A 21,596-nucleotide genomic window follows, 5' to 3' on the forward strand; every position below is an offset into this window, starting at 1 on the left:
CGGTTATCGATTTTCGATTTAAAAAAAATGGATCAAAGGTTTGTATTAAATTTTGTGCAAATAATGAAATAAAGTGTGAAATGTTAGCAAATACCTTTGGTGAGTCTGCACAAAACAAGAGTTTACGAGTGGTTTAAGCGTTTCCAAAATGGCTGTGAAGACGTTAAAGATGATGGATGCCCCAGCACATCAGCAACCTATGAAAACGTGGCAAATGTGAAAGAAATGGTTATGAACGATTGCCGAATCATAATCAGAGAAGTTGCTAATGATGTTGGAATATTGATTGGCTCATGCCATGAAATGTTTTCGAATATTTTGGGTATGAAAAGCGTAACAGCAATATTTGTTCTAGAACTGTTGACTTTTGTACAAAATCAGCGACGAATGGAAGTTACTCAGGAGTGACTTCATAAAGTCAACAACAATGCAGAATTACTGAAACGTGTTATAACAGGTGACGAAATATGGGTTTATGGATACGACGTCGAAACAAAGGTTTAATCGTCCCAATGAAGGCACTCTAGAACGCCAAGACCGAAAAAAGGCTCGACAAGTGCGATCGAACATGATGGTTATGCTTACTGTGTTCTTTGATTTTATCGGCATAGTGCATCATGAATTCTTACCACGAGATCAAACGGTCAATAAGGAGTACTATCTACAAGTTCAAAACCGTTTGAGTGAAGCAATCCGAAAAAAACTCCCGGATTTTGGGCAAAACAATTCATGGCTTTTGCACCACAATAATGCACCTGCACACGCTTATTACATGTACGTAAATTTTTGACCAAAAACAATATTGTACCAATGCCTCAGCCTCCATATTCGTCACACATGGCTTCGTATGACTTTTTTCTATTTCCAAAAATAAAGAGAACCTTAAAGGGGGCCATCGTTTTACAAGCATAGATGACATTAAAAACGTATCGCTGAAGGCTATCTCAAAGATCGAGTTTGAGAGTATTTCGAAGATCGGAAGAAGCGTTAGCACAAGTGCATAATATCCAATGGGGATATTTTTGAAGGTGACAACATTAATGTAAACGAATAAATATTTTTTTCAAAAAGAAAATTCCTGTTATTTTCTGAACACACCTCTTATATAAAATATTCAGTAAGTAAGGAAACGGATTTCTATTGTTCTCATTGTTTATAAATATTTACCTATTTCCTTACTTACTTGTTTTTTATATTTTACAATAACCGATAAAAATTGATACGAATTTTAGTTTGGTTTTCATCTAGGTAAATAGATCTAATATATTTTACCTATTTTTTCAAATTAAAATTATTTAGATAGTAATCAAAGATTTGAAAATAATAACTAACTGTGTCAAAAAAATGGAGTATATCTAAATAAAGTTTTACATTTCGCTAATCTTAATAATATGTACCACCTGTAAATGTTACTCTATTATTTATAAGGCATATGCTAGGGCTTATGAATTTCAAAAAATTGTAAATTACTTAAAATCAATATTTTGCCTTTATCAAATTATTTATTTAATTTTTTTTATATAATCAATATAAGCTCAACATTTTAAGTTTTAAAATTTTTTCAAATAAAAAAAATAAATGATTGATATTAGCTGAATAGCTGAATTTTATTTTTAGTGTGTCTAAAACTAAATTTTACCATATCCACGGAATACAGTCAAGTTTAACAATCATAAATAGAATTTAATTTGAAAAAAATGAAAGGAGGATCGCAAGTCTAGATTCTTCTACATTTGTACTTAGGGAATTTATTGGCAAAAAAAACTACCACCAAGAAGTAATATATTTGTTTACAAGCACTCTATGCTTTTGAAACATTAATTTTGCCTTTTATTAAATAAATATAAGTCATTATGCAATATAGCTTTACTGCATAATTATATTATATAATATGCATAATTTAGACAACATCATAAACTAACACCCCCATATCTTTAAATTTGTCACTGTTATTAACAATGCTTAATTTATTACTATTTTAAATTTTTATGTTTCCTGTTTTTCATGACCTCCATTGCATACTCATTAAAATTATGATTAGTTAAATAGTAAATTAATAGACCTGTAATAGTAAATTACATAGTAATGTTCGTAAAAATTTATATACTATAGCAAACCTAACATAGTCAACAGTTATAAAAATTATTTATATATTATTAATATATCCTTAAATAAATGTTAATAACTAAATTTTATAATTGATTTATGTATTAGTAAAAACTTTTTGAAGGTAAGAATTTTTTTTTGAATTTTTTATATTCTATACTAATTGTTTTAATAATTCTTAATAAATGTTTAATTTAATTGCTTATAATATTTTTATGTTGGTTTTTTATACCGAGTTAATAATCGTCAACCTTATCGTCACAATTAACAAAGTACGAATTTTGTTTTCTGTGTATAGTATATGATAAAAGAGAATTGAACATTATTAAGATTATAATTATATTACAAAAAATTTAAAAAAGTTTTAGTCAATACAATTTTTATTCAACTTTATGAAACTTAAACATTATAAATCATCTAACAATTAAAAAATTATTTATTAAATACAACACATACAGTTTCTAATTTTACTGTATGTATAATTAAGCTTATCGTATTCTACCAAATTATCATCAAATTTAAATAATTTATACTTCGATGAAAATTATCAACATATTTTTAAGATCATTTTTGTGTTCTATATCTAAAAAGAATTTTAATTAATATAAATTAAAATGCTATAAAAAACAAATTTGACAAATTTTGAGGATTCTTCAACATCACTGAAAATAATTGTTACTCAAAGTGCTATAAAACAATTTTAATTTATCAGTGTCTCAAAATCTCTTTTTAATGTACTACAATGAAATCGATTAAAAAAAAATAATTTGTAAAGCTTAAAATTTTTTCGTGTTTATACTACGTTATGAAACGTTAGTCAAACAAGAATAGAAGTAACACAATACGAGGTGTGACAATAAAATAACGAGACTTTTTTAATAAAAGTTATTTATTTTTAAAACTTTACAATTTAATGATTCTCACCTTCAAAGTACCTTACCTCAGCATTAACACACTGTTGCATACGTCGCTGCGATTCTTGAAAACAATGTTACCAATCGTTTTCAGTTAGCCCTTTTAGAAGTTCTGCCGTTTTCATTTTTACATCATCAACCATTTGAAAATGGATTCCTTTTAATTTTTGGGAACATGAAGAAGTCACAAGAAGCAAGGTCTGGCGAGTACGGGGGATGTTGAAGTATAGAAATATTTTTATCAGTTAAAAAACGTTGAATTGAAAATGCACTGTGAGCTGAAGCATTGTCTTGGTGAAGAACCCAGCCATTCCTCCACAGATCTGGTCGCTTTTTTCTAACACGTTCTCTTAATTTAATTCATACCTCTTTATAATAATATTAGTTGACAGTTTGTCTACTAGGACACCATTCAACAAAAATTATTTCCTTAATGTCAAAGAAAACAATGAGCATTGCTTTGAATTTCAACTTGCTCATTCGTGCTTTCTTCATTCTTGGGGAAGTTGGTGTCTTCCAATGTATGGATTGCCTTTTAGTTTCAGGATCATATGTAAAAATCCACGATTCATCACACGTAATGATATTATTTATAAAAGATGGATCATCTTTGATGATTTTTAAGGTGTCAGAACAAATTTCTTTGCGATTGAATTTTTGATCAATCGTCAAATTTTTAGGGACCATTTTAGCATATACTTTTTTCATATTTAAATTTTCAACTAAAATTTTTCGAACACTTTTTCTATCAATATTTACCATCTCTGCTACAGCTCTAACACTTAATCGACGATCTTGCCGAATATTTTTGTCGATTTTTTCAACGTTTTCATTTGTTGAACATGTGGTAGGACGTTCAGAACGATCATCGTCTTCCACGTCCTCCCTTCCATTGCAAAACCGTTTGAGCCATTCAAAAACTCGAGCTCTTGATAAACATTCTTCATCATAAACTTCACATGACAAACGAAATGATTCCGCGGCAGTTTTTTTTAATTTAACAAGAAATTTAATGTTAACACGCTGTTAGATTTTTATATCTAACATTTTCCGGCAGTATAGTCAAATTCGCACTAATAACAAGTTTACTAACGTATAAAAAAATTAACCGATTTCATCAGTGTTTATAGTACTTTTAGATAAGTGTTTCCTAATCATATTTCAATAATCGTTTTATAGATAACGTTAATAGTTTAGGTTATATTTAGAAAATCTCGTTATTTTATTGTCACACCTCGTATACATACACTAAATACTGGTTATAGTTATTGAAATTTAGCTTCAATGTGAAGTTGAGAAGGTATTAATTTTACTATGATGTGATTTTTTGTGCCTGTTACCACTTATTTTCAGCACTCACTGGACCGATTTTGATGAACAATACGTCTTTATTTCTTAAACACGCAAAGAGCCAATTGAAAATAGCTGGTCTCTATACATTATTAAACATATCACATAAACAAAACTATGAAAGTATTTTCAACTTAACAAATTTACTTCAATATAAAGTGAAAACTAAAAACATCAATATTGACAGTTCTAAAACAACTTAATTTTTTGGGGAATTCTCTTTATTAACAGAAATAATGGGAATTTTTCGATATTAGGTCGATAATAGCTTCAACTAGAAAACATTTTTTTATCCTTTGATATATTGTTAAATAAAATTGGTTCACTAAGAGCAGAAGTGTTCGCGTACTGTACACAAAAAAAAACACAGTAAAATAGAACAAACAACTTCTCATCTAAGTATCGAAGCTAAACAAAATAAATAATTTAAGATTAAAACTAGTAACTTTTAGTCTTAGAACATGTACAATATACAAAAAATTTATTTTGTTTGATTAATAATTGATAAGTATTTTTATATAATTATTAAAAAATATAAAAAAGAGTTATTATTTCGTTGTAAAAAATATAATCAAAAAGAAATCAAATGAACAAATAAAATAGCTTTAACTGTGTTTTTAGCTTTGTAACTAATAAAAAGGTCGATTTTTAGTTATTAAAAAATAGTTCCAGTGCCTTTGCTTGAGTCTAGAAAAATAAAATTTTCATATATCAAATATTAAAAAAAATTTTACATTTAAATACTAATTTAAAACATTGATAATTACCATAACTTACTTTAAAAGTTGTTCGACCATTTATAAAGTTAAAATTTATATTAGTTTTAGTTCAGTAAAAACTAAAATTTTTACATTTTCATAATGTACCTTTTATAATGGACCTTTTAATCTTAACACAACAGAAGTTTATATGATAAAAACATTTATACTCGTACTAATTAGTACATAGGTATAATTAATTTTTTTTTTTGTAAATTGTATATGTAAACTATGATGAACACATATAATTCTAAAAACATTGGTAAATGTAATCTTCTTAATATGTTTTGTCAAGGAATATCAAATAGAATGATATAATTATCTAATATTTCTGTGAAATCTCCAATGCATTTTCTGAAAAAATTAAACGCACATTGTTTTTCTTTTTTTGTTAAATTTAGAAATATATCCAAAAATAGAATGGATTCTTTATTGATATTATGATCTTAAAATATTTCATAAAATCTAAGATTTAATAGAATTGAGTATTTTTTTACATGTATTTCAAATACAACATAATTTTTTTGAACTTAAATTTATTTTGCTAAACTACAAATTTATAGCTTCTATTAAAAAAATTAAACATAAAATTTGACTATTTTTTTTTTGTATTTAATAATATAATTGTTTTAAACTAAGTTTATTATTGAAAAAATTGTAAAATATAATGAAATATTTACTATGTATTAATAGATGTCTTTTCTGTTCAACAAGTTAATGACATTCTCAGAATGGATCGAAGAAAATGCCGGTAAATCAAATCTATTATTCTATATTATTTATTAAATTTATTGGTATAATTTCTAAAAAAATCAGTGGTATAACTAGATGGCTTAGGAGACAGTAACCTCACTAATATTTTAAAAATCTATTGCTATGGTCTATAAAAATAATTGTTTTTAAATTAATTAATTTAAATTATATATGTCAGCAATTTCAGCATGACTAAAAATAATAACAAATAATTTAGTTTTAGTTGTAAAGGAAGTAAGACAGAGCTGCCTATGTATTCAAACCTAATAGGTTCATTGTAATCACCTCTACCGAATTATAATAACATCTTTGTAGGTGCAGCCTGTCTGGTGTATATGTGCACTCCGCCCGCGCTACATATCCTATCAATGTATTAAAATTTTTGTAACTTAATAAGTCTTTATCCAAAAGTTTTTATTGACCAATTTTTATGTAAAAATAAATTGCTATTTAGAAATTAGATACAAAAAATAAAAAATATGCTTTTAATGTTTGAAACTGTAAAAATTATTTAAAAAAAGTAAATTATTAATCGGATCAAATGTTATGAAAAATGTTAGAACTTGGTGGCACAACTTATATAGAGTGTCTATCTTTCTGGCAATATTAAATATATGTTTATATTTTTTTGGGTTTCATATTTTTGATATCTTCTTTTACAGGAAAATATTTCCCTAGCGTTTAGATTTTAATGCGGCTTAGGAGTAATATTATACACATAATGTTTCACAATTATAATAGTGTTAATAGTGATTCTATCATTTACATTGTGTAAATATGCTTAAGTTTTGAGGTTGTTAATATTTCATTTCATATGTGTGAAGACTTCAACTTTATAGGGAATGTAATATAATGATCAACTTATGGTTGATATTAGAGGTCGCTTACACGTGTAATGAACTACACGGGTACCCGTGTTTTTATCTATGACGGGGTTAAAGTCCGTGTATACCCGGGCATTTAAATACCCGTGACCTTAAATAGTCATATATTTAATATACTATACAATGAATGCATGGGTATTAAATACACGGGTCTACGCGGGTATTATACACGGATATTAAATACACGGGCTTTAATATATGTTTTGCCCGTGTACCCGGGCTCCGTGTATCCGTGTATTCTAATACCCGTTCACAATCGCGACCCCTAGTTGATACAAATAAATATATTATTCAAAACTATTTTTAATATTTAACAAACAATTGCTGTTTGTAAATTTAAAAATATTTTTAAGTAATTAATTTTTTTCTAAATAACATAATTAATTATAATAATACATATTATAATAAATATATATCATTAATAGAAGTATAAATTACATTTTTTTTTATACCCCTAAGACATTTAGGGGAGTCAATGGAATATCGGGGGACAGCTTTCCTATATCCAAGTATACCTACTTCCATGAATTATTATTTAGTTTAATTGATTTAATTAATTAAATACGATGATAATTTAAAATTATATTTTGGGTAAATATGTTTACCTAAGAGTTATAAGATTCAAACCATTCTATGGTTATCAATGAGCGTCCATTCAAACGACCATTCGCTATTGGATGCTACCTAAAATCCTTTGTAAACGTTTTCTATTTTTCTAAATAGCCTGTTCAATATTTCATATATTCCGATCTCGAGCCAACATGTTCATGTACAACGTTCACCATATAAACCTATACAAAATGATCGGTTTATTATAAACCACTTGATTGCTCACAAAATACATAAAATAATGGAATATTTTTTTTGTTTTTTTTTAGTTACGTATATTTCTTGATTAATCAGCTTTAAATTATTGTATAGAATCATCCCTCATAACTCTTGAGAGAGGCAACTATATTTTTTCAAATAGCAACATACATAATTAACCAGCTTATTAAAAATATAATGATGTAATTAAGGAAATGACTGGTCGATAACAACTTTTAGAACTATACTTTGGAAGTTATTCCCATTTTTTACCTATGCGGAAGGAAGAGTACGTCTAGAAAATGACTATTACTAAAAAGCTGCACCCACTCTTCACCTCCAGTCATAACTTTAATTCTTAATAACTTCTGAAATACTGGTCCAGAAGTTGTTATCAGCCAGTTTTCTTCTTCTTCTTCCTCGCCTTAATTCCAACTACTTGGGGTCGGCCACCCTTTTCCTAAACTTTCATTTGACACGATCTCCCACATCCTCTACGCTCACATCAGCTGTCCTTATATCGCATTCAATAACATATCTCCATCTCTTTTTTGGCCTTCCTCTACTTCTTCTTCCTTCACATTCATTTCTATAACTATTCTTACGGCTTCCGATTCTTCTCTCCTCATAACATGACCAAACCATCTAAGACTATTTTATCTCATCTTATCTACGATTGACGCTACACCTATACTCCCTCTTATATGCTCATTTCTTATCCTATCTTCTTTAGACACTTCACTTATCCATCTAAGCATTCTTATCTCTGATACACTCATTCTCTGCTCTATTTTCTTATCAACCGCCCAACACTCTGAACCATACATCATAGCAGGCCTCACTACAGTCATGTATAATTTATCTTTCAGCCTCATTGGAATTTTTTTATCGCATAAGACGCCAGACACTTTTCTCCACTTCAACCATCCGCACTTAATCCTGTGTCTTACATCCTTGTCAATACTATAGCTCTTTTGCACAACTGGTTCCATTGTTGACTCCACGAGATATCCTCTAACATCTCTTTTGGATACTCATCATTCAGTAATTTTTCCAAATACTCTTTTTACCTTTTATTCACATCATCATCACTCGATAGTACCCTATTATCAGCTATACACCTTATATAATGATAATCTTTAGTCCTTTCTCTCTTACTTTTACAAGTCCATAGATTTCTTTCTTATTTTTCTTTGTTCCTAGCCTATTATACAACTCATCATACCTCTTTAACTTCGCCTTACTAAACTCAACCTGTATACTTGGCTTCTTTGCACAAGCGTTTATACTCCATCCAATCTTCTCTCCTTTTCCTCTTCTGCCATACTTTGAATTGCTTTTTCTTACTTACTATGATTTTTTAAACGTCCTCATCCCACCACTAGGTTTCCTTGTTTCATGGCATTCTACTCCTACTCTCACAAACAATCTCCTATGTAATATTCTTAATACAACTAGCAAATCTATTCCAGACATCATTTAAGTTTCCTTCGACATTTCACACTGTCCTCTCTTTTACCGTCTTGACAAACTCTTTTTCAATTAACACCAACGGATTTTCGATTTTTCTCCCGTGTTCCTTCTGTTTTTGTAAATTCTTTTCCCGGTACATCAAAACTCCATTACCACCAATCTATGCTGTGTAGTTACACTCTCGCCTGATATAACTTTACAATCCTTTACTCGCTTTACTCTCTCTCTCTTCCATATTAAATAATCAATCTGTGATCTATTCCTCCCACTCTTATAAGTTATATAATGTTCTTTCCTCTTTTTAAAATAAGTATTAACCACAGCAAAATCATACGATACTGCGAATACAGGATTCTTTCTCCAGCCTCATTCTTACGACTAAAACCATACCCTCCATGTACTCTTTCATATCCTCTCCTCTCATTCCCTACATGTCCATTCATATATAATATTGTATCGTTATTCATAGTGATCAGACGTGTGTTGTTGGATCATCTCTTATTTATGTTTTATTTGGTAGGTCTTACTAATGAGTGCGTTTAAATTATAATAAATAAAAATCTCCACCTATCACTCCTTCGTCATTGCCAGGTACCCCTTGCATCACCTCATCCATCTCTCACCGAAACACTTCCTTGTCTATTATATCACATCATACTTGTGATGCATAGGTATTTATTACATTCAGCACTTTTTCCTCCAATATCAATTTCATGACTATAATCCTGTCTCTTTTCCTAGCTACTTCTATTACTTTACTTTTCATTTTCTCATCCATTATTATTCCTACACCATTCTTTGTACTATACTTCCCTGAGTATATTATTTTATACCCCTCACCTATTTCCCTTGATTTCTTCCTTTCCACTTAGTTTCCTGCATACAACAAATGTTTACTTTTCTTCTCTTCAATACTTCTACTAATTCTCTACTTCTACGAGTTAATGTTCCAACATTCTAAGTACCTATTTTTACTTTGTATCTATCTTTTTTTCCCTCCCTCATGCACGAGTCCAGCCTAGAGTTAAGTGGTGATGTCCCTACACCGTTGACACTACAAACGTTGGATAGACGTTGGATATATGTACACATGACTAGTGAAACACCTACTGCACAAGTTGTCCAGCTAATATCAAATATTTTATTCCTTAGGCCTTCTCCGTTTTTAACTACTTTATTCTCTCTCTTTTGCCCCCGCGTACATCCGAGATGGGACAATTCGCCTAAGTTTTGTTCAGGATTCCTCATACTTTTTTGACCAATAATTTTTACGCCACAAGTTTAATCATTGGAGTGTATATCAAAAATATAACTCTTTGTCTTTCCTATACTTTTTCTATCTCTGCTTTATATATATTGTCAGACATACTTGCTACACCACATGTATACAGTGTCCTCTGCTGTCCAAGTTTTTAATTATTTGACATAATTTATGTCCGAAAATTTACCCACTACTACTATAACATAGTCATCCTTATAGGCTTAAGTATATTTATATCTGTTTAGCTCTCTAAATGAGTCTAAAACTAAATACTATAGCAAGAGAGATAGGACCTCTCTTATGGGCATCCTTGCTTAACGATCTTTATTACTTTATTGTATTTGAGCTGTCCCAATATAGAGGTTTTATAAGCATCGTTTCTATCTACTTAATAACAAGTGGTTCTATTTTATGTTATTGTGTAAATTCACACATAACATTAAGTGGTGTATTATGTAGTGACTCAAAGAGAACTCACTCTTGCAGTAGTTTAAAAAGAACTTGTTAGTAACTCAAAAGGAGGGAATTAAATAAATAAATATGAAGGGGTATGGGTGCTTGTTTGAGCTACTACTTTATTGTATTAATAATATTATGACTCTGTGTATGAGTACGAGGGTCTTTAAGAAAGTTTGAAGATGATAGAAAAATAAAGTAATCTTTATTCTATTAATATGGGATTTATTGTAATTATTTGTCAATTCATTAATATCAATAATGCCACGAGATTTACGATTATCGATGATAGGTGGGATTGAGTCACCTTGTGTGTCTACCCAGAGTGGTATGGTGGCTATACATATGAACCTCCAACCTAACTCCTGAAATAGACACGTATTAAATATAAAACTCTGGCAAATAACTCTGTACAAACATTATCGATTTATTAAATTTATTTGGTGTATTTATTATTATTGATAATCACTTAATTTTCCTGTATGCCTACTTAATCTATGTACTCATGAAATTTAATTCTAAAGCTTATATAATTTTGGTGAAATTATGTAGTTTCCTACCTTGATATTTCTAATGGCACGCTGAAATTAATAAATATTGTGTCTTGTATAAATATAATTGTATAGACAACTGATCACTTCTTGCATATATTTCGTTATGAAAGTGTGGAATGATTGAGCGTAATTCAATGTACTGAGTAAGTCTGTGAATATCTGAGCAAGTGAGAGCATTCTGACCACCATCAGAGTGACATCTGAGTCAGAATGCTCATTATATTGAGCTTTTTATATTAATTTTGATCGTATTTCAAAGGCAAGAAGTGATCACCGACGCTACCATTATTTCTTTATTAATTATAATTTATTACATGTTATTTATTACATTTTCGTCAATAATGATCTACATTTCATAAATTTCTACCTTTTGTTCTATAAAATCTTACACATTATTTATTACCTTATGTCTAACACATTACTATTACATATTTTTTATTATTTCCTGTTTGTTTTATATAATAAATATATACTTTTTTCTACGAAATGTTAATATTATATTTAAACATTTAAAAGGTATATATATATATATATATATATATATGTATATACAAGGTGATTCATTAAGGATAAGACACTCATTTTCTCGGTAACTATTGAAAATTTTTGGTAAGGAATATATTGTTTGATTCAAAAATCTCTACAATAATATGTAGTAAAAACATACTTTTTTTCATACCTACAAGTTTAAAAAACATTAACTTTAATTTTTTTAAATGTTAAGCCCTATTTTGAATTTGTTATTTTATTTAATATAAAAGTACAAACAAATTTTTTCGTACGTCGGTAGTACCCCGACGTAGACACAAAAAGTTAGTACACAAATTAACTAACGTTTTAGACGACGAGTTCGTCGTTTTTAGCTCTTCTCGAGTCCTCCCATTGTATACACTGGTCAGCCTCAATCCCTCAAACTAGTGAACTACTAAAGGGATAGAGTTTAGACCCGTCAGCACGATCTAGCTTAAAAGTAGCAGACTAATGGATGGCTTCTCGTAAGGCACTAGCACAACTACCTTTTTACTATACCTACTAAAGAACGTTTAAGCCCAAAAACTAGCCAGCACGAACACTAATTATTAAGATCGACTAAAGGACCAGCAGTCCAACCTCGACTTTTGCACACACAATTTAAACAGCACGGTAGATATAAAATATTTACGCTAAATTCAGGTTTTTAAATAGTTATTTTATTTAAGAAATGAAATAAACATAAAGACAAAATGTATTATAAAAATGTAACACAAAATAAATTAAATCGTACAAAATACAAAGTTACTCGCATCAAACGTCCTGACCCGTAACTTGACGTTTTTTCGTCAAAACGTCCAGTCCTTTTATACTTTTCATGTTTCCCTTTTGTATTCTTTTTTCCCACCATTATTAATTTGCTTACCCTTTTATACGACATTATTATATTGCTTAAGAATTCAAAAATTGCTTACAAATGTTGTAAATTTTATATTATATTAAAATCGACGTTATTCAATACTTCCTCAACTATTTACCACACTTTGCTCTTATAATTTTTTTTTTCCGATCAATCGTTCGTCTGTTACAGCTTGTTAAAGTTAAATGATTTTGGACTAAATTTCTATTATTATTTTACTGTTTTGAATACAGGAGTCACTCATTTTCTATGGTGTAACATAAACTAATTTAACTTAATTCAGTTTATGAGGTTACGCTACAACTTTTAGTACGTATCCGTCAACAAAAATAAAGATTACTTTGTGTAAGCAATGATTACGATAACATTATCGTAGTATTCGATTATTTTAAGAGTTACTATACTATGCATAGAGTTGGTTTTTTCGAAGAAATTGATTCTTCAGTATTACAGTTTGTCTTACAAACCAATAGACTGTGCTATTAATAATATAGTTAAGGCCCGATTTGAATCTATTGTTATTATCTCTCAATTAGTGTGTCGTAGATTATTATTGCTATCTTACATATCATATCTTGGTCAATAAAAATTAGTTTATATTAAAAATTGTGACTTCTGTATTCAAAATAGTAAAATAATAATAGAAATTTATTCCAAAATCATTTAACTTTAACAAGCTGTAACACACGAACGGTTGATCGGAAAAAAAAATTGTAAGAGCAGAGTTGTTTGTATTTTTATTTTAAATCTTAATAACAAATTCAAATAGGAGTTTCCATTTAATAAAACTCAAATTAATGATTTTTAACCTTGAAGGAATGAAAAAAATTATGATTTTATTACATATTATTGTAGAGTTTTTTGAATTAAACAATATTATCCTTATCAAAAATTAAAAATTTTTAATAGTTAATCTTATTTGTATTGATATACATATCATTTTGTGTGATTGATTAATTGAAGTCTTAAATAATACATTAATGACATTAATGATATACTGTGCATATCATGACAATTATCAAATGGTTCTACAAAGTCCAGAAATTTAACTACTGCGTAAATTTTATCTTTTATAGCTTTTCTCAATTTGGTGGTTGACTTTTTTTAGAGCAGTGTTAGTATATTTCTCTATTTAATAGTATATTAGAATTTATGTAGAGAGTTCTATTTTAGAAGCCCTACTTTGATGTACCTATTCGTTTCAAATGAGACTAATAATTCAATTAGATTCTTCATAGTTTAAGAAGAAATGAAGTAAGATTTATTAGTCTGTAGGTTTTTTATTCATAATAGTTAGCACAATTAAATTTAAGTATAAACATCACCCTGACCTCTCGCTAGCTTTCATGTCGATATCCATAGGCTAGGCATACTCTCAATGTGTTATAGAGATAAGGGACGATGCCGTTCTTGCAGAATTTCAGGAAATACTACGCCATAAACTGTGCAACTTCAAAACTGCTTAAAGCATTTGTTGATAATCTGATACCAGATTACTTTCCTGATTAGCTGCCATTTTGCACAGGTCACACGTTTGCTCCGTACTTCATGTGACGTTCTCTGCTATAAATTTCAGAGCAAGGTCAGTGTTTGTTTACAAATTTGATAATATCTCATTATCATTATTCGTAAACGTATCCATGGAAAATAATATTACTTCGATGATTTTGTTAAGTCCATTCTCTAGTGACACATAAAAGTCTAGTAACTAATAGGAATTGTTGTATTTTAAACATTTTCTAGGTCTTTCTTTTAGACTTTCCATGCATATTTGTAATTTTGTTGAGCATCACTACAAAATTCCTAATGTTGTTCCAAACTTTATTTCATTGCTTTGTTTATAAGATTATTTACTTTCTTTATTTTGACAGAGTTTTTTACTACGCAACTATGATGCAGCTTTGATAGTCAATAATAGCCTGAAACGTTTCTTCGTTTTTACTCTTTTAAATTTGTTTTTTACTAACTTTAAATTTATCACTATTAGTTAAATACAACGCAAAATTGTTTAAATAATTAATTTATTATGTTTTATATTTAAAAAAGACGAATATATACTAAACAGTTTACTATCATATCAGTCTTACTCAGCACCTGAGTAGTGTAGAACGATTGCCCACTGATAATTTATTTTTTTAATACCCTCCAAAGCACAAATGTGTATTCTAATTTCCTATTTCATTTTCGAGTTCCCGTTAGGACTGATATGTAACATAAAATAATTTACCAACATTACGATAAATATAATAAAAAATAAAAAAAATACATTAATTTATATTCTTTTGAATAAAGATTGTCAAACAGCGCTGTCCAGCGGACTTTCTTTCAACTGTCAAACAATGCTAAAGCTGTAGCGTAACGCTACAAGCCTTTTCAGTATTTTTTTTCCGGTCTCTAAACAATAGGTTTTTATGGTCATTTAAAAAGTATGTTATGTTATTATGTATACTATGTGCCAGTCACACAGTTTTGTCAACTACCCTATGAAGAGTTAACAACCCTTTCACTTGGTATGTCTGGCTTAATGGAGCCTATTCAATATTAATATGCAGGTTTGTACCCTTCTTAACTAACCAAAGTTATGGCCGACTAAGAACGTGTTGCCATCCCCACAAAGTATAGCTAGGGTCCATGAGGTTTTTAAGCACGTGATTCTTGCAAATCTCCCAGCAAGTATATTAACTAATTAAGAATCTTAATCTTCAAAGTCAAACTTAAGAGTTTTTAAATTGCAATTTTCTGCTATAATAATATGCTATAATAAAATATGAACAATTTATAATTATATACATTATAATAAATACTCGTTAAGTTACAAGTATTTTGATTCATTGAGTGGGTATGTAGTAAAGGTAATTGCAGCTCATAAAAAATCTAAAATTGTAATCAAATCAATCATTTTTTTTTTTTAGAAAAGGGTTAAAATTAGCTATTTTTATATTTAAAAAAAATTAATCAATACAATCATATTCTACTTAGCATCAACCTTCTTATCACTCGCTTATTATTTTAATTAACTTTTTAATAGTTTTAATTACAGATTTATCACCATACCTATATAAATTATATTTTTCAGATTCAAGAATGAAGAACTTTTTATTTTTTGGCTCATATTGGCCTATAGTATTCATATTAACTTTCTATTTTAGTTTTGTTCTTAAATTTGGTCCAAAGTTTATGAAAACAAGAAAACCGTTTAACATAGATCAAATTGTTATGGTTTATAATACCATACAAGTGGTTTTAAACATGTACATTGTAAAAGAAGTAAGTGTGAAAATAATCATGAGTAAGAAAAATTAAATTAACGATGTGAGGTTACCTATTCGATTATTGTGTGATAAAAATTATGTAAATGTTTTACAATTATAACACTTTTAGAATCGTGATTCAACAGAAAATATACTTATTATTAAAAAAAATACATTTAATTAAAACCTTTGAACATGTAATCTATTACACTAAGAAATAGGTATAGATAATACAAGTATTATCTATACCTATTTATAGATGTATTAATAGATGTATTATCTATAAATAAAAGCTATAACTAAATTTATCAATAAGATATATCGTAAATTTTTGATCAGTACTATGTTCTTTCCAATAATTAAATTCAAGAAACTTTTATCATTTTAGGTTCAATGCAAAACTTTATTTTCATGTCTGTCTATGAAAATTCTCAACTTTCGCATGATTGATTTTATTAATCTACGTATCAAAAGAACTAGATTTCAATTTTAGTTGAACCTATTGTCGCTAAAAATTGACAAAAACCCTTTCAATTAAAGAAATTTAGAAAAATTACACTACCGAAAGTTTTTTTAAAATTGATTTCTGAATTATAAAACTGTTGTAACTCTTTTAAAAATACATTGTTCCTGACAAAATTAACATTAACAATACAAGATGTAATAACTTTTCTTTTAGTGTATTTTTCGTGAAAACCCTAAGTACAAAAAGTGTTTAATGTATGAAAGAAAATCAACTTAATTTTTGATAATATTTCAGGACGTCTGTTAACTTTTAACGTATATCAAATTATGGTTTAATATGTACTTAATATTTAAAGAAAAAATATTTATCCCAATTATTTTTCTACCATGAGAAATCGACCAACAAATATAATAATTTCGCAATTTTTATAAAAATTACTTACTTTTTAACTATCGAAAATGTTCCGGGAGTCTGGCAAATCAAATCTTCATTAGTTCTTTAAATATACGCTACAGTTGAAAAAAGAAAAAAGCTTTTGTTAAATTATTTTAGCTTCGATGCGAAGCTGAGAAGGTATTAATTTTACTATGATGTGTTTTTTTTTTTTTTTGTGTCTGTTACTACTTTTTCTCAGCTCTCACCGAACCGATTTTTTTCAATGATACGTCAAAAGATCACAAATTGTATCTAGTCGAAGACATTACCCTCAAAAATTGAAAAAATTTCCCTCGTTCCCCGTAAACGGGGAAACCTCCAAAAAAATTACAAATTTAAAAATCGCTAATTTTTTTCAATTTTTTCAATTTTTTTTACTTAAAACTGCCATAACTTTTTCAAAAATGAACATATCAATATAATTCTTTTTTATATAGATGCATAACATTATTACCTTTCATTTGGTTTATTTTTTTCATAAATTTAACCCTTAACCTGCCCACAGGGAGGGATTTAAAATGACAACTTTTTCACAAAAAATTAACTTTTTCAACTTAACTTTTGAAAGTGTTCCGAAAATACTGACACTTTTATATATATCTTACATTAAAGCTAATGTAATATACTTTAATATTAAAAAAAAATTTTGGACTTTATTTTGTCTTCATGGTGAAAATAGCTACCGTATTCAAAAATATGATATTTTTGTGTTAAAATTCTTGGTTTTGTATTTTATTTTATTATAAGGGGATTACACTGATTTTCATAAATATTATATCAATCTAATTGACATAGTATAAAAAGTTAAACAAACTTAAATTTTTTTGTTTCTTTGAAGTCGAGTAAAATAACAAAATTTGAACTAGCTAAATTTCCATTTTTATTAAGTGACGAATGCGACGTACGGTTTCTGAAACGGTAACTTTTAGGTCTTTCACGCCTGTGGCACTGAATATTTTCTTAATTCTTTTTGAGTTAGAAAAAAATGTTTAACTCATTTAATTTTTATCTCATTTAGATTCAATAACTTCAATAAATATCAAGGATCCAATTACTGTAGACTCCTTTCGTGAGAAGAAATTCATATTAATATTATTTTACTATGTGGTTTTTTTTTTGTAGCTATCATTTGTTTTCTCAACTCTCACTTGACCTACTTTTTTGACAATTTTTTTTTTAAATTAAATACTATCTACAGATTTGCATCGAAGCGTTTTTTATGATAGTGATTTTAATCACTGTCAGATATCATCTATACTGGACACAACTATGCCACGACCCCACTGTGCTGGGTTTTTTTAAATTGAAATTGACGTTATTTTTTTTTGCAAAAACTGCGAATATTTTTGCTTTGAACACCGATTTTACATAATAAGAAAAATAATTAAAATATATTTTTTTCCAACGCTTCAGTAGTTTTAATTTAATATAGGTTAGAAGTTTTCACACTTTCTGGAACATTTTCAAAAATTGAGTTTACTACAAATTTTTATGCATACGTAAACGTTTCTTTGAAACTCTTCCTGAACTTAGGTTTTTCATCAAATTTAAAAAAAAACAGACCAAAAGAAAGGTTATAGCTTTTAGTTTAATATTATTGTATTAAAAAACTTATTTAGATCAATTTTTTAAAAAAATGTTGCATCAGTTAAATTACAAAAAAAATGTTTAAAAATGCTACATTTTACGGTAGCATATTATTGAAATATTTTTTGAACTTCTAAAAATGAGGAATTTTTTCAACATTTTGACAATGATAGATTTAACAGTATTAAATTTTTTTTTTTTTTTATTATTAATATTGGTACAATGAGAACTGATAATTTTCTTGGACTAACAAAAATTAATATTTTCTTAGCTTCTTATCGAAGCTAAAAATTTAAACCCTCATAGAAGAGAATTACTTGTTTGTAACTGTTTAGCATGCTAAACATACTATGTGTTTTTATCTTTATTACAGTGTTCGATTATATATTTCTCAACATCTGGATATATTTTACAGTGTCGTAATTATAAGGGGAGTATAGGTGTCATATTCTCCACTTTAACAAAAATAATTCTATGACAAAGATACAATTTTTTTTATATGTATAATAAAATATATTTTCTCAGATTTTTCGTCTCGTATGGCTCCGAGATGATTATACATTCCACTGTATTATGATTGACTATAGTGATACCGATTTAGCTAAAGAAGTAATACACAGTTTTATATATCAATATTATATATGTCATATTATCAATATTTATACAAATTTTTTTTCAGAAGTTATTTGTCGGTTGGTTGATATATTTGACAAAAGTTCTTGATCTATTAGACACGGTTGTTAAATTAATTTGTTTGAATTGTTATTTTTACTAATGGACTATATTATATTTTTTAGGTATTTTTTGTTTTGAGGAAAAAAGATAGTCAATTATCATTTCTCCATGTTTATCATCACTCAATGGTTTTATTTTTTGGATGGATTTTGCTAAAATTTTTCCCAGGCAATAACACAATTATAGATAAATAATAGATACATATGTCATAGTCATATAATTATATTTTGTGAACGATGATTTTAGGAGGTCAAGCTATTTTTTTCGGTACAATCAACTCATGTATACATACAATAATGTATACTTATTATTTACTGACTCTTATCGATCATAACTACAAAAAAGCATGGTGGAAAAAGTACTTAACAATTATACAATTGGTATTATTAGTTTTATTAATTAACATTAAATTATAAAAACAGCAAATATACATTAATTGTTTACGTTTTCAAGCAAAACTTAGTATTGAAATCGATTTTAATATCAATAATATCAATTAAGTTCAATACCAAAATCGAAAATAATTAATAATTGATTTTCAAAAAATTTAATATAAACAATTGCACTTTATTTTTTAATTTCGCGTAAGTTTCTAAAAATTGAAAAAATATTTTATCGACATAAAACAATATTCTTAAAATAATTTTCAAGGTATTATTGTTCTCCAAAAAAATCTTTTTCTTCAAAAATCATTTTAACCCTGATATAGTTATAGGCTATTATTATGTACTAATATATTATAATTCTATATGCAATAAAATTCAATGGTTTAATTTCGGTTAATTAGAATAACATACGATAAGCTTATCAAGTTCCCAAACAAAATAAGTAACAGAACATATTTGTCATATGTTAACATATTATATACGACCCAAATATGAAATTATATATATTTTTTGACAAGATTATTTAGATATGTTACATATTAGATCCATTTCTATTAAATCTAACTTATATAGGATTCTAAAAATATTTTGAGTAAATAATGCTATTCAAATATACAAATTACGGATTTATACAAAAGAAATTTGTCTGAGTAGTGTGCTAAGATATAATAATTATCATGAATCCAGTTTACACTAAATTTATATGTATATATGTATATTATATTGCCCCTTATTTTAAAAATTTTATAAATTCTTCCAGCTCACACCCTAAATTTGTGTGTATACATATAAAAAGCGGCTACAAAAAATTTCAGCCGAACAAATAAATTTATCCCGTGCAGACTAGGGGTTGAAAATCAGCCAAAATGTGATTATAATATAGGCTATCAAGGTAAATAGAAATAATTAAATTGTAATTCTATTTTTTGAAATATCAATTTTTTTTAATTCAAAAATATTAATAATATTTTCAATTTCATTAGAAGTAAAATACTGTCATATATATATATACATTAGGGTGTCTCTTATTTTTAAAATTTTGGAAATTCTTCCGGCTTACCCCCTAAATTTGTGTGTACATAATGTATACACACAAATTTTTTGTAGCCGCTTTTTTTATATATATACTATACATCTAAAAAGCGGCTACAAAAATGTTCAGCCCGAACAAATAAGTTTATCCCGTGCCAACTTGGGGTTGAAAATCAGCCAAAATGAATACTTTATTAGTTTTTAGCAATTAACTCATAAATTAGCGTCCTCACGAAAAAAAATATTGAAACTAAATTGTAGATTTAATTGTTTTGAAAATATTATTAAAATTTTAAAAATAATTTTGAATTAAAAAAAAATTGATATTTCAACAAATAGAATTAAAATTTAATTATTTCTATTTACCTTGATAGCCTAAATTATAATCACGTTTCAGACCAATCGCAACGAAAACAGTTCGATAATACTAAATATAAATAATACTAAATNTGATAGCCTAAATTATAATCACGTTTCAGACCAATCGCAACGAAAACAGTTCGATAATACTAAGTTTAAGGAAACGTGCCTTACTGCAATAATTATTTTTAAAAATTAAAAATTGTCTGATCAATAATTTACTACTTCACAGGTCCAATTCGTTCTTTCTGGATTACATGCATGCATGGCCCTTATGGTTAATGACTGTAATTTTCCCAAGTTATTTTTAGCAATATTACTACCACAAGATATGCTCATGTTTGTATTATTTTGGAACTTTTATAAAAAATCGTACATTAAACCACACAAACTAAAACATTCTTAGTAACTTATTATCACAAAAATTAAATTTTATTAGTTTTGATTTATTAAAGTCTTATTTCATAATTATTATATTTTTATGATAATGAAAAACTCACCTAATGTATTAAATTATATCCATCATAATTTTATGAAATTTGACTTAAAACTATAACTATAACTTTAAAAAACTAATAACGTATAAAAAATGTAAATTTTGTCACCATAAAATTTCAACCATTCTCTTTTCATATTTA

The 21,596-nt window shown here is 27.5% G+C and overlaps 1 protein-coding gene across 3 annotated transcripts; it reads left to right on the forward strand.

Annotated features, from left to right (window-relative positions):
- Positions 1-2,072: 2,072 nt before the first annotated feature.
- LOC126894761 (elongation of very long chain fatty acids protein 7-like) lies at positions 2,073-21,596 on the forward strand. Of its 3 annotated transcripts, none has more exons than XM_050666005.1 (8): positions 2,073-2,230; positions 5,822-5,879; positions 15,783-15,973; positions 18,971-19,054; positions 19,125-19,181; positions 19,243-19,348; positions 19,427-19,560; positions 21,191-21,590. In XM_050666005.1, exons 2-8 carry the CDS (start codon positions 5,822-5,824, stop codon positions 21,362-21,364), a joined length of 804 nt encoding a protein of 267 aa, XP_050521962.1. In that variant the 5' UTR covers positions 2,073-2,230; the 3' UTR covers positions 21,365-21,590. The 3 variants fall into 3 exon arrangements, with proteins under 3 accessions (XP_050521962.1, XP_050521963.1, XP_050521961.1); XM_050666006.1 differs by lacking the exon at positions 2,073-2,230 and adding an exon at positions 2,307-2,378 and having other exon boundaries at positions 19,427-19,538; positions 21,191-21,596; XM_050666004.1 differs by lacking the exon at positions 2,073-2,230 and adding an exon at positions 2,307-2,378 and having other exon boundaries at positions 21,191-21,592.

This window comes from Daktulosphaira vitifoliae, unplaced genomic scaffold (assembly GCF_025091365.1).
Source record: "Daktulosphaira vitifoliae isolate Bord-2020 unplaced genomic scaffold, ASM2509136v1 Scaffold_1, whole genome shotgun sequence".
Lineage (NCBI taxonomy): Eukaryota > Metazoa > Arthropoda > Insecta > Hemiptera > Phylloxeridae > Daktulosphaira > Daktulosphaira vitifoliae.